Raw genomic sequence first — 13,584 nt, forward strand, 5'->3', positions numbered from 1 at the left:
GTTTTCCATCTCTAGTGGATGTCAGTGCAACAAGAACGTTTCGGACATAACTTCCTGCTCTTAAGAGTCTCTGAGCATTCCTCTTACGTTGACTTGAGTCAGAGAGAAGCATGGATTTTCAGTTCACAATGAATGGGTATTTTCTGCTGATAGGGTCAACCTGGTGATATGTAAGCTTCCCAAGTTAGAAGTTTTGCTTGCCTCTGTGTTTTACTTTAGACTTATGACATGATATTCCATTAATTGCAACTGTCTGTGTGTTTATAGGAAAAAATTCTTCTTTGGCTTCTTCAGTTTATGCAAGAACAGGGCATCTCGCTGGATGAAGTGGACCAAGATGGCAACAGTGCCGTCCACGTAGCCTCACAGCATGGCTACCTCGGGTGCATACAGGTACGCAGGCTCTGCTGCTTTGAAGAGAGAAATGAGTTTATCAAGCAATGAAACAAAAAAAACTGACGTTTTGTTTACTGGAAGAAATATGTGCGTGAAGTCAGCTTTTTCCATTATAGTCAATAATAAGGAATGAAGTAGATATAGTTGTATTTCCAGAAATCCACACAAATGTTGGCTTAAAGAGTCCTAGAAGTTTCTCCTTGAGTGTTGAAGGCTGTCAAAAGGGACTAGAGACAGAGGGCTGTGGTTTGCCCGCTTGCTCTGGGGCAGGACTGAGCTTCTCAAATGCCGTCAGAAAGGCCCAGAATTGATTACAAGGAGGCCTCCGGAGGGCCATTGCTCCCCTCAGCCCTCAGGCAGGCCAGGCAGGGTCTTGGTTGGCCAGCCACTCTACCCAACCGCCTCAGGAGGCCTCATCCATGTAGCCCTACATGCCTCACAAGTATTACCATGGTCTATGTGTGCAAAGGTGTACGAAGGCTGGGGAGCAGAGCCACTGGAGAGGTGAGGAGGCTCTTCTCCCTGCCCCCCAGCCACCTGAGAGAGGATCCAGGAGGGCTGCTTAGAACACCTAGAGTTCCCACAAGAAGAGGAGTCGGAATCTTCCCCTCAGCCGAACGCTCTGTTGCAGGAACCTGAGCCAGACCCAGTGCCGCCATTGTAATAACACATGACTGAAAGCCCAGCGAGGGTCCTCAGAAGTTCGGGGCATATGTGCACGTAAAACCAGATAAACCCTTTTCTTAAAAAATGCTAAGGCCCTGAGTGATAAAGCAAAGAGAGACAGTAACCAACGAGAAAGAGGGGTGACCCTGTGAGGGAAGGAGAGGCTTTGCATTGGAAACAAAGTTTGAATTTGGCCGGGAATTTGATGTATGAAGGCGTAATTGAGTCAGACCATTCACCCCATTCGTATCGTGGACAATGACCCAGTATCTTTGGATGTGTTACCACATCTTCTTGAAATGTAAGAAAGCTCCCTCCTGACTGACAGCATATGACTGAAGGCTGTGATTAAAGAAAGTACCTTTAACCTCAATGAGTTCACAACATTCAGAATAAGCTCGGCGCGTAGAACCGCTCTAAGGAAGCCCCGGTCTTTTTTTTTTTTTTATTTTTTTTTTTATTTTTTTTTTTATTTACCTTATTACACGTTGTTTCTTTTAAATTTTTTTTTTCAACGTTTTTATTTATTTTTGGGACAGAGAGAGACAGAGCATGAACAGGGGAGGGGCAGAGAGAGAGGGAGACACAGAATCGGAAACAGGCTCCAGGCTCTGAGCCATCAGCCCAGAGCCCGACGCGGGGCTCGAACTCACGGACCGCGAGATCGTGACCTGGCTGAAGTCGGACGCTTAACCGACTGCGCCACCCAGGCGCCCCACACGTTGTTTCTTTTATTGCAACTCAATGTGCTGATTTAACAGGAACTTACTGATGTCCTACTGTGTGCAGGGTAGGTTGTCGCCAAAAGACAAAATCTGATGGGGTGCCTGGGTGGCTCAGTCTGTTAAGTGTCCGACTTGGGCTCAGGTCACGATCTCAGAGTTCATGAGTTAGAGTCCCGCATCGGGCTCTCTGCTGTCAGCATGGGGCCTGCTGCAGATCTTCTGCCCCTGTCTCTCTCTGCCCCTACCCCTTTCTCTCTCTAAATGAATAAATAAATACATACATATATACATACATAAATTAGAGAGAGAGAGAGAAAATCCAGGCATTGAGAACCAGTCACTTATGAAGGTAGAAGGGACTCTACTCTGGAAATGACAGGAGAAGATCTGGAAAAGCTGTCAGTGTGAAAGGCAAGAGGTTCATAAAAGCAAAAGGCAGAGGTAACAGCACAATGCTCTCTGGAGCGTCCGCTCTTTGGAGAGCAATGTTGAAAGGAAGTATTCCAAGTGTCTGGAAGTTTCCCCACTAATGTTGGCAAAGTGTGCATCTTCTCATTTAAGGTGCCACACTGCAAAAGCAGTGATAAGAAATGAGAGCAAAGAGAAAAATTTAAATTACTCCCAGGATCTCTGGAAGATGAAAGGACTGTAGCAGGACTTTTTTGTGGAGGAAAACAATAATTGAGTAAAAACCAAAACCTTCAATTTTTCCATTTAACAAAACCCTCAAATATTTAATCATCTTGAACTTCTTTCATCAGCTAATAAGTGACCGACAGCCAAAGAAAACCAGCTGATATCACTAATTCTGTTTGGGATCTTGGTTATTTTTCTTTTATATGTGAACAGAGGCTGTCTGTGCTTTTAGGCCATTCATCTCTCCACTTAACACAAATGATGTTTTTGGCACTAGATACCGTGGCTGTAGAAACTTGGATAATCTTGGAAGCGGGTCTGTCCACTGGGTGTGAGATTTAAAAGTGGGGAAAAAAAGATACAGAGAGACTGAGGGTAGGCTGGGGTCGAGGGCGATCGCAAGGGCCCTTTTGAGGTGAGGTGGAGACTGAGTATGGAAAACACTGGGTGGAAAACTGCAGAGGCCAGAGGCTGGGGTCAAGGGAGTGGTAACAGCAGGTGTTTACAGGGATGCCCTGGGAGGGCTGCAGGAGCTCAGGGCCGAGGTGATCTGCCTGCCACTTCTGTCAGGCTGGTGGCAGTGGCTTCGGGGCAGATCGGCCTTTCGTGGTGAGTGATCAGGGGGCTCTGAACCGTAAACCAGGAGGCTCCAAAGTTCCTCATGACCCCTCGGTGTAAGCCATCTAGGAATTTAAAAACCACAGGTGTTTTGGGGCGCCTGGGTGGCTTAGTTGGTCAAGTGTCCAATTTCAGCAAAGGTCATGATCTCATGGTTCATGGGTTTGAGCCCCGCATGGAGCTCTGTGCTGACAGCTCGGAGCCTGGAGCCTGCTTCGGATTCTGTGTGTGTGTCTCTCTCTCCTCCCCCCCCCCCCAACTTGTGCTCAGCCTCTCTCTCTGTCTCTCTCTCTCTCTCTCTCTGTCTCTCTCTCAAAAATAAATAAATGTTAAAAAATTTTTTAAAAATCACAGGTGTTTCTTTTGGAAGCAATAGTACCTTTGACTCATATAAATCCAGAGATACATTTCTTCTTGATAGTGTCAAAGACTATGTCAGATTGTGGCAGTTGACTAATACTGATGGGACAGCTTTTCCAATGTCACCACAGTATAAATAGAAAAGAAGTTTGATTTTTTTTAAGGTTTATTTATTTGCGGGGTGCCCGGGTGGCTCAGTCTGTTGACTGACCGACTGGCTCAGGTCATGATCTCACGATTTGTGAGTTCAAACCCCACATCGGGCTCTGTGCTAACAGCTCAGAGCCTGGAGCCTGCTTCAGATTCTGTGTCTCCCCCTCCTCTTCGTGCTCTGTCTCTCTCTCTCTCAAAAATAAACAAACGTTAAAAAAATTTTTAAGAAAAGTTTATTTATTTGTGAGAAGGGGTGGGGGACAGACGGCGGGGGGAGAGAATCCCAAGCAGGATCTGCGTTGTCAGCACAGAGCCCGATGCGACGCTGGGTCTCATGAACCCGTGACATCATGACCTGAGCCGAATTCAGGAGTCAGACACTCACCCGACGGAGCCACCCAGGCACCCTGATTTTTTTTTTTTTTTTAATTACTGGTGTCAACCATGGTCCATCAAGTCTCTCTTCTTTACTAATGATGACCTTGGCCGGGTTCCATAACTTTCTGCTTGCTTGCGACGTAACATTGCTCCAAACCAGTTTAAAATCTCAATCTTCTATACTCTGGTTTCTCTTCAGATCGCATAAATCTTTTGCCTTTTAAAATCTCAATCTTCTGATTCAAAGTATTCTGCTCTCCAACCCAGATTAGACTCAGGGTTCAAGGGACTTGGCCAGGAGACAGAGGCATGATTGGCTTTGTACACCCCTGTCTCCTATCCGGATCCCCTATTCCTATTCTCCTCTCTCTTCTGGGCTCAGTGTTGGAGACAAGGAAGAGATAGGAGAGAAAAGTCAACTGACTCTTTGCTTAACGTCAGAGGTCATGGCACTCTCCCTGAAAGCTGTCACTGCTTCTTTGGCTCACTGTGGTTGGCCACTAATGTCCTCTGTGGCAGCCTTCAGATGCTGACCCTCTGCTGGGCTTGGTGGGTGAGGCCTCTCTGGAGCCTCCCCACTGATACCTGACAGGGGACATCTGGCCCTAGCATCACATCCTTGTCCCCCATACACTTCCCTCTGGCTGTGTAACACCTCCCTGATGTTGCTGCTGGAGAACCGTCTCCTTCTCTAAGTGGCACGATAGCCAGCTCACCGCAAGCCCCTTCTGTAACGTCTGCTCAATTTATGGGTCATGTTCTTGCCCGACACGTGGTGGGAGTGTGGGTTGCTTCACAGCCCCTCCAGATAATTTTTCTCTAGTTCTTTTTCTTTCTGCTGCGGTCGGCTCAGCCACAGATCACGCGTGCTTCCCAAGCAAATAGGAACAGGTAAACAAAATTCCACTCTGTCCTCTTTACACGCATCCCCAACTCCTTAAAAAAAAAAAAATTGTATTTATTTTTGAGAGCGAGAGAGACAGAGCATGAGCGGGGCAGGGGCAGAGAGAGAGGGAGACACAGAATCCGAAGCAGGCTCCAGGCTCTGAGCTGTCAGCACAGAGCCCGATGCGGAGCTCAAACTCACAGACCGGACCACGAGATCATGACCTGAGCCGAAGTTGGGAGCTTAACCGACTGAGCCACCCAGGCACCCCTCTCATCCCCAACTTTATGGGCCCACACACTGAAAGGGACAGAGCAGCTCACCACCGCCTCTCCCTGCTCAGGAGGCAGCCTCCTGGGGACAGCGTCAGGCCCGCCCCTTACAGCTCCTTGGAGGCTCAGTGGGATCCGAAGCAGTGACATTGGCTCTCAATGTCATTGAGAGCTCTCAATGACATTGACTCTGCTGCACTTTTGTAGGCTCTGGGGAAAGTGATAGCAGCTCCTGCAACCTCGCCAGAACCTCTCTTTTGCGTGTCATGGTCCCCCCCTCGCCCGCTACCCCAGCCCGCTCTGGGCTCCCGTAACTGGTTTGGGACTAACAGGAAAAGTTCCATTCGCCTTTCTGCTACAGTCCTATGAAAAAACAAAAATGCTGCAGGGGAGGTCTTGGAATGACACGTGCCTTTGCATTTTCTGACAGACATTGGTTGAATACGGAGCAAATGTCACCATGCACAACCACGCCGGGGAGAAGCCCTCCCAGAGCGCCGAGCGCCACGGGCACACCCTGTGCTCCCGGTACCTGGTGGTGGTGGAGACCTGCATGTCGCTGGCCTCTCAGGTGGTGAAGCTGACCAAGCAGCTGAAGGAGTAAGTGACCCATTCTTGCCGTGACCACCGAGACTGGCTTGTCCTCACTTTGCTTAGGTTTGAGCCAGGTGCTTTGGTTGTACCAGTCTCATGCTGGTTGTACAGGGAATTCCTAGCCTTCTTCTCTCGGCTTTTCTTCTTCTGTCCCAGGTCTTCCCAGCCAGCACCCGTGCCGCAGGTACCAGAGGCAAATTGACGTTTAAACAAACAGTGCAGAGCAAACTTCCTAAGCAGGGAACGTAAGGTGTGTGGGATGACAGACGGGCTCTCTCTGTGTGCATATCTCCGGGGCCAACTTCTTAGCAGTCATAGAAAGAACACACAGGCAGCGTCCCCAGACTCCTGTCCTTTATGTGCTAGGAAATCATAAAGTGCCTGAGAGAGAAAAACAAAAAACAAAAAAAGCAAAAAACTAGAGATAGACCCATTTCGCAGCTTTGCAAAAGAGAAATGTGTATTTGAGGAATTACAGACAGATGATCTGGCAACCATCACCAGTAAATTTATTAGAAAAATTAAGCAGACGATTCGTGACTCTTCAGAACGCAGAAGAGTGTTCGGTCAGTGTGATGTTACTTAAAAGCTTCTTGGGGGGCGCCTGGGTGGCTCAGTCGATTGAGCGTCCGACTTCAGCTCAGGTCACGATCTCACGGACCGTGAGTTCGAGCCCCGCGTCGGGCTCTGGGCTGATGGCTCAGAGCCTGGAGCCTGTTTCCGATTCTGTGTCTCCCTCTCTCTCTGCCCCTCCCCTGTTCATGCTCTGTCTCTCTCTGTCTCAAAAATAAATAAACGTTAAAAAAAAAATTTAAAGCTTCTTGGTCTAGACGGAGTTAGTTCTTTTCTTGCCAAGATTATTGAACGGCTACCTACTGCTTACCTAGACGTCAGGAACCATTTGTGGGAGGTTGTCAGGATAAGCATGAAGAGAGGGGGACAGTGGAGAAGCTGTCAGGTAGGTCTCTAGCAGGATGAAGATCAAGGTGCCGACAGCACTTTAGAGGATTAAAGTCAGACTTTGGGAAACACCAGCCAAATGACAGTTACCGTATTGGGGAGGGAATCACTAAAAATCGTAATGAGCATTCAGAGTCATGTTGACAGATTAGGAGGATGAACCCTAAAAATTAAATGTTAGAAGCAAAATACGAAGTGTTTTAAATTATTTTTAAAAACCTTCTTTTTCCCATTTGAAGAGAGACATATGGTGGATGGGAGGCCTTACCTGATTACAGGTGTAACCAGGCCACAGTCTGGCACGTCCCCGGACCCTCCAGCTCTTCTCTAAGCTTGGCAAAACCTTGGTCTCCCTACTTCCCCCGCTCTTTCTCAGAGGCCAGGTCTCTCTGTACCCTCCTGCCCTCCCTACTAGAATGCCCTCTTTAATGAAAACCCAGTTAGGTTTTCACTGGAAACAGGACTTAAAAATTGAGGATGTTTGTTGGGATGAGCGCTAGGTATTGTATTATATGTAAGTGATGAATCCCTGGGTTCTATTCCTGAAGGCATTGTTACACAGTATATTAACGAAGTTGAATTGAAATAAGTAAATTTTAAAGATTAAAAAAAATGTTTCTTTTATGTATTTTGAGAGAGGAAAAAAAAGAGCATGAGCAGGGGAGGGGCAGAGAGAGAAAGAGAGAGGGAATCCCAGGCAGGCTCCCTGCCATCAGCGCAGAGCCTGACTCGGGATTTTGTTACAGACGGTGAGATGACCTGAGCTGAAATCAAGAGCCAGACGCTTAGCCAACTGAGCCACCCAGGTGCCCCTAAATAAGTAAATTTTAAAAAGAAATAAAATAAAAATTATAATGGGAAGAATAAAGCAAAATTAAACATTAAAGGGGTTCCCTCCAAGTATCCTCTGCCCAGTTACACAAATCTCCACAGGGGGAGGGAGCAAAGTGAGCTTTAAGAACTTCTTGCAACTGAGGGGAAAATGCCCACAAACTCACAACTCAGTAAGTTACGTTTCCATAGCGAACATCCTTGTACACATGTCTTTAGGTACATGTGTAGGTATTTCTAAAGCTAAGCTCCTAGAAAGGCAATCGCTAGAACACAGGGCATAAGTATTTAAAATGTGGATAGATGCTGCCTAATATCCTTCCAGAAATATTGTAGCAATATCCCTGCCCCCCAGTAGAGTATGGGCGGGGGGGGGGCACCATTCAGAGGAGCTTTCAAATAATCCAGTAGAATTTTTTTTTCTAAAGATTCATACTCGGAAAGACCAAAAAACATGGTCCTCAGTCTCTATACCGTGGAGTTGTGAGCTTTTCATGAGCTATAATAGCTGTTTTATTGGTGAGCAGTTCAAGGTCAGGGTCTTGGCTGCCTTCCCTGTCGATGGGCCTAGGATAAAATACACATGTATGCTAATAGATAACAGCTCTTCTGCTGTTTCCAAAGCTGAATGCTGTAGACAGTTATCGTTAGGCCAGTGACAAGATAAAATATGAGAAGTTATGTTGTAGACCCTGGTCTTTTACTTACCATGTTCCTCAGTGAGATGGGTGAAACTAGAAGTGAAAAGGGAAGTCCACTTAGTCTAGCCACAGCACCCTATACCCTTCAAGCTCCAGGGAACCAACAACACAGAAAGGTGAAAAAGGAGGGTTGAAAAATAAGAGTTTTTCTAGTCCAAAATTTTGAGTGAGAGACAGTGCTGAATGCCTTTTCCTACTAGAATAACTTTACTAACTCTTTATCATTATAAAGATAATTACTATTTAAAAATGGCAACCTCCAGGGGTGCCTGGGTGGCTCAGTCAGTTAAGTGTCCGACTCTTGATTTTGGCTCAGGTCATGATCTCATGGTCCATGAGTTCAAGGCCCACAGTGGGCCCTGTGCTGACGGCGTGGAACCTGCTTGGGATTCTCTCTTCCCCTCCCCTGCTGTCTTTTTATCTCTCTCTCTCTCTCTCTCTCTCTCAAAACAAGTAAATAAAAAAATTTAAAAAAAAATTTAAATGGCAACCTTCAGCTCTGTTAGAAGTCCTCATGTACAAGCCTAGGTCTTCCTGGTTGAATTATGTCCTGTCCTAAAAATAAAAGATCAATTGAAGTCCTAACCTCTAGTACCTCAGGATGTATGCCTGTTTGGAGATGGGGTCTTTATAGAAGGAATCAAGTTAAAATGATCTCACAAACCCTGAGATCATGACCCGAGCTGAAGTCGGATGCTTAACCAACTGAGCCACCCAGGCGCCCCTGCTGTCTCCTTCTTTAGACAATTACATTTTCAGTAGGTGAGTCACAGAACGAGTGAGATAAACTGAGATCACAGACTTTTCTTTTCTTAGGGATGAAATGTTAGGACTAAAACTGACCATGTCTGAAAAACAGAGTACTTGGGGAGATGGCAGGGTATCCTCGTGGTCTGATCTCACAGAACTAGGTTTAGGTGGCCAGTGGTTGTTGAGTATGTGCAGTGACACTCAGCAAGGAGAACGCTAGGCTTCCTCAAGCCTGTATCTAAAGTCTGGCGGTCGTCATAAGAACACTTGTAATTCATTCATCTGGTTCCACACCCTGGCCCATGAGAAAGAGTACCATTTTTGATGCTACCTGTATTCATTTTCTACTCCTATAAGAAATCAGCACACACCTAGTGGCTTAAAACAACACAAATTCATCTTGCAACTCTGTAGGTCTGAAACCCGGAATGGGTCTCCAGATTAAAATTGAGTTGTCTGCAGGCTATGTTGCTTTCTGGAGGCTCTAGAATGAGAGTCCGGTTGCAGAATCAGTTCCTTGTGGTCGTTGGACCAAGGTTCCCTTCTTTTGCTGGCTGTCAGCTGAGGGTCACCGCCAGCACCTAGAGGCCGCTGCATTCCTTGGCTCCTGGCCCCTTCCTTCCTCTTCAGAGCCAGCACTCACAGATGGAGTCCTCACACTGAGTGTGTCTGACCTCATCTTCCTCCTCCTCACTGTTAAAGACATGTGGTTGGATGGCATAACCAATAATAATAACCTAAGATAGCCTCCCTGGTTTCCTGTCAGCCAATAACAACCTTAATTCTATCTGCAACACTAATTCTCTTTTGCCACATAAGATAACATATATTCTCACCTTCCAGGGATTAGAATCTGATGACCATCCTTGGGGGGTGGCGGGTGGTCATAAAACGAATAAAGAGTTCAGTAAATACTGCTTATTCTTCTAAAGTCAGAATCAGTTGGATTTACTTTTTTCAAGTTCTCTAATTATGTTTTCTAAACAGATGTTCATTTCCGTCACTTGCGGCATTTAACTGATTTTTCTTAAATTTAAAGCACGTTCTGATGCCATTTAAAGTACCTTCTGCTTTTATGTCCAGAATAAATTGAGCGTTGCCATACCAGGTTTCCCTTTATGTAAGAAAATGCTAAGTTATTTCATTGTTTTTACCCCCTGTGGAAATAGTCTGCTTTTGTTGCTCTTATTCTGCTCTTTTCTGATCACTGCATTAATACAATTACTTTAAAGATTTAAACAGTGTGGAAAGAGTAAATAATACATATAAGTATGATATAAGCATATATGTTATAAGTAAAGATTTAAACAATGTGGAAAGAGTAAATAATCCATATAAGTATGATATAAGCATATATGTTATTAGTAATATATATTTTATATAAAGAGAGGGATTTCTTAAAAATGTTTCTTTTAGATTTCTCTCATATAAAGAAATTTTTATTTATATTCTTTTATGTTTCTTAAAATATAAAAAAAATTGTACTACACCCACTATTTTTATAACTTCCTTTTTTACTTAATATATGTATGTATATATATGTATATGTATTTCTATATCTATATGTATCTACTTTATACATATACGAGGGAAACTTTTTCTATGTCATGGCTACTGGAATAGATCATCATTTTTAATAGCTGCCTCTATGGAAGCAACTAAATTATTCACTGAGTCTTATTGATGAGCATTTAGGCTACTTAGAGTTTCTTGCTAATGTGAATAATAAGCATCCTTTTGGGTAATTGACTGTGTGCTTCGAAGGTTTCTGCACAGTGAGGACGAAGGACATGCGTATTTGTAAGGCTTTGGGATTTATTGCAATTTATTACAAATTATCATGACAAAATTTATACCTACTCATTTATAGTAGTGGCCATGTATCAGAGAGCTTATGTGTCTCGCTTCACTTTTCCCAGACAGACAATGGAACGTGTCACACTGCAGAACCAGCTCCAACAACTTCTAGAAGCCCAGAAATCAGAGGGCAAGTCCCTCCTTTCCTCACCCAGGTAATACCAGGAACATTAACGGTTAGAGTTCTTAGGTGTCTTTAGTCTCTGAGCCTTCTTTTGGACTTTAAGAAGACAAAAACAGAACATATTTTATGTTTATAAAGAGGAATAAATATGAGACGTTACAGGGGGAAAACGCCCTGGACCTGATGTCAGAAGACCCGACTTCATCTCTGGTTCTGCCATTTCTTCATTCTCTGACTACAGAAAAGTCACAGTCAGATTCCTTCATTTCTTCACCTGTGAAATGGGAATAAGGATACGTAGGTGTATAAGGTTGGTGAAGATGAGAATAATGAATGCAGTTGGCACAACATTGATGTGTAAACAGTAAAACAGTAGACAGATCTCTCGTCATAGCGTTAGGTATGAGGCCCACTACACTGTGGTCATGGTTACCTCTCTGGAGTTATTTGGAGATTGATGAGCACAGACATTAAGTGATTTTTCTTATTCCAGTCCTGTCGATCTGTAAGTCGTTAGTGGCAGTGGAGGCAATCAGTGATAGGAGATCACCTCATATGTTCTTCATCATCTTTCAGTTCGCCATCCTCCCCCGCTTCCAGAAGGTCCCAGTGGAAATCTCCAGATGCGGATGATGAGTCTGTAGCCAAGAGCAAACCTGGGGTCCAAGAGGGGATTCAGGTGCTCGGAAGCCTGTCGGCATCCAGCCGGGCCAGGGCCAAAGCAAAAGATGAAGATTCTGACAAAATCCTCCGCCAGTTACTGGGGAAGGATATCTCAGAGAGTGTCTGCACCCAGGAAAAGCTGTCCTTGGAATTCCAGGATGCTCAGGCTTCTTCTAGAAACTCGAAGAAGATCCCTGCAGACAAGAGGGAGCTGAAGTTGGCTCGGCTGAGGCAGCTGATGCAGCGGTCCCTGAGTGAGTCCGACACCGATTCCAACACCTCTGAGGACCCCAAGAGCACACCCGTGAGGAAGGCCGACAGGCCCAGACCGCAGCCCATCGTGGGAAGTGTGGAGAGTGTGGACAGCGCAGAAAGCCTGCACCTGATGATCAAGAAACACACGTTGGCATCAGGACGCAGGTTTCCTTTTGGTATCAAAGCCTCCAAATCTCTAGACGGCCATAGCCCATCTCCCACCTCCGAGAGCAGCGAACCCGACTTGGAATCCCAGTGTCCCGCCTCAGGGACCACTCCCCCAAGCCAGCCCTCCGGAGACCCTACTCAGCCCAGCCCTGACAGCACCGCCACCCAGAAAGTGGCCATGAGCCCCAAGAGTGCCCTCAAGTCTCCGTCTTCCAAGCGCCGGACATCTCAGAACTTAAAACTCCGAGTTACCTTTGAGGAGCCCGTGGTCCAGATGGAGCAAGCTAGCCTCGAGCCCACTGGGGAGAAGGACAGAGATAAGGGCAGGACCCCCCAGAGGACCTCTACGGGTAGCGAATCGGGGGATCAACTGAAAAGGCCTTTTGGAACCTTCCGGTCTATCATGGAGACGCTCAGTGGCAACCAGAACAATAATAACAATTACCAGGCAGCCAACCAGCTGAAGACCTCCACACTGCCGTTAACCTCACTTGGAAGGAAGACAACAGATGCCAAGAGAAGTCCCGTGAGCTCTGCTAGCAAAGGAAAGAATAAGGCGGTGAGTGCCTTTTGGAGAATATCCCATTTCTTGCCTGTGAATTCACTGTGCTGTTCCTAACACTACAGATTGCTGACCTTTGCCACCTTGAGGGAATCCCCAGAAAATTCCAAAGGGATGCATGGACAGCTAAGTCCATGTGTTCTTTAAGGAGATATGTCATATTAAAGTATATACGCTTTGCTCTTCCTTGGAAAATATGCTAAAAGAGAAAGATGAAAGAAATCACAGGAGGTTATATTCTGGTCCCCCAGTTTCCCAAAATAGTCTCATCCTTGAGTGTTAGGAGTCCTAAACTGGAAGGCATTTCTGCAAGATGAGACCACCAATCGATGTGAAATCAGGCCCTTCCTTGGCACAGATTCTGCCTCAGGAAGAGTTTGTTCCCCTCATCTGACCGGATAGTTTATTCTCAAGCCCGATTAAAGAGCGCATAAATAGAAACTCTATTTCCAAAGACTTAACTACTCCACTTTGGAATGACCTTTGAAATGAATACACCGCAGGGACCTCCACGTTGGCGTTTTTTTGATACTCACCCCTGAGTGTTGATCAGGCTGCCATAGCAGTCTAAAGCACTTGGCAGTACATAAGTGACGGCAGAGTGTGGCAGGAACTATATCTTATAATTGCATTTACTAGAAAACCGGGGACTATAATCTGTGGTTTCAAACTGGTGAATGGGAGATATGAATGTCTTTGTAGGCTGTAGGCAATGTGTCCTGTATGCTCTGCACATGCCATGCCATCCAAAAAATGGTACAGTAGCCAAAATGCGAAATGCTGAGGGGTAGAAGGACCTAGAATATCCATCCTGCGATCTAGAGAGTCACAGCCTGCATAATTGATAATTTGCCATATGGTAAAATTCCATTACAGAGCGGTTGAAGAACTGTCCAGATTCCTTTTGCAATACCAAAATCGAGTTTCAGTTAGTATCTAATGAATTGAACACCGATTTCAACTACACGTTGATTTCCAACGTCAGTTGCCTTTGTTGCAAAGGACTTCCTCACATGTATATTTCCGCGA

At 45.6% G+C, this 13,584-nt stretch overlaps 1 protein-coding gene across 2 annotated transcripts in view; it reads left to right on the forward strand.

The window, feature by feature from the left end:
• The window catches only part of LOC115515011 (synuclein alpha interacting protein), a 160,859-nt gene that overhangs the window by 133,633 nt on the left and 13,642 nt on the right, over positions 1–13,584 (forward strand). For both annotated transcript variants that reach the window (XM_030317119.1, XM_030317139.1), the window contains exons 7-10: positions 268–393; positions 5,521–5,690; positions 10,846–10,938; positions 11,484–12,552. In XM_030317119.1, coding sequence (XP_030172979.1) covers positions 268–393; positions 5,521–5,690; positions 10,846–10,938; positions 11,484–12,552 — 1,458 coding nt within the window. The remainder of the gene's footprint in view (positions 1–267; positions 394–5,520; positions 5,691–10,845; positions 10,939–11,483; positions 12,553–13,584) is intronic.

Source organism: Lynx canadensis, chromosome A1 (assembly GCF_007474595.2).
Source record: "Lynx canadensis isolate LIC74 chromosome A1, mLynCan4.pri.v2, whole genome shotgun sequence".
Lineage (NCBI taxonomy): Eukaryota > Metazoa > Chordata > Mammalia > Carnivora > Felidae > Lynx > Lynx canadensis.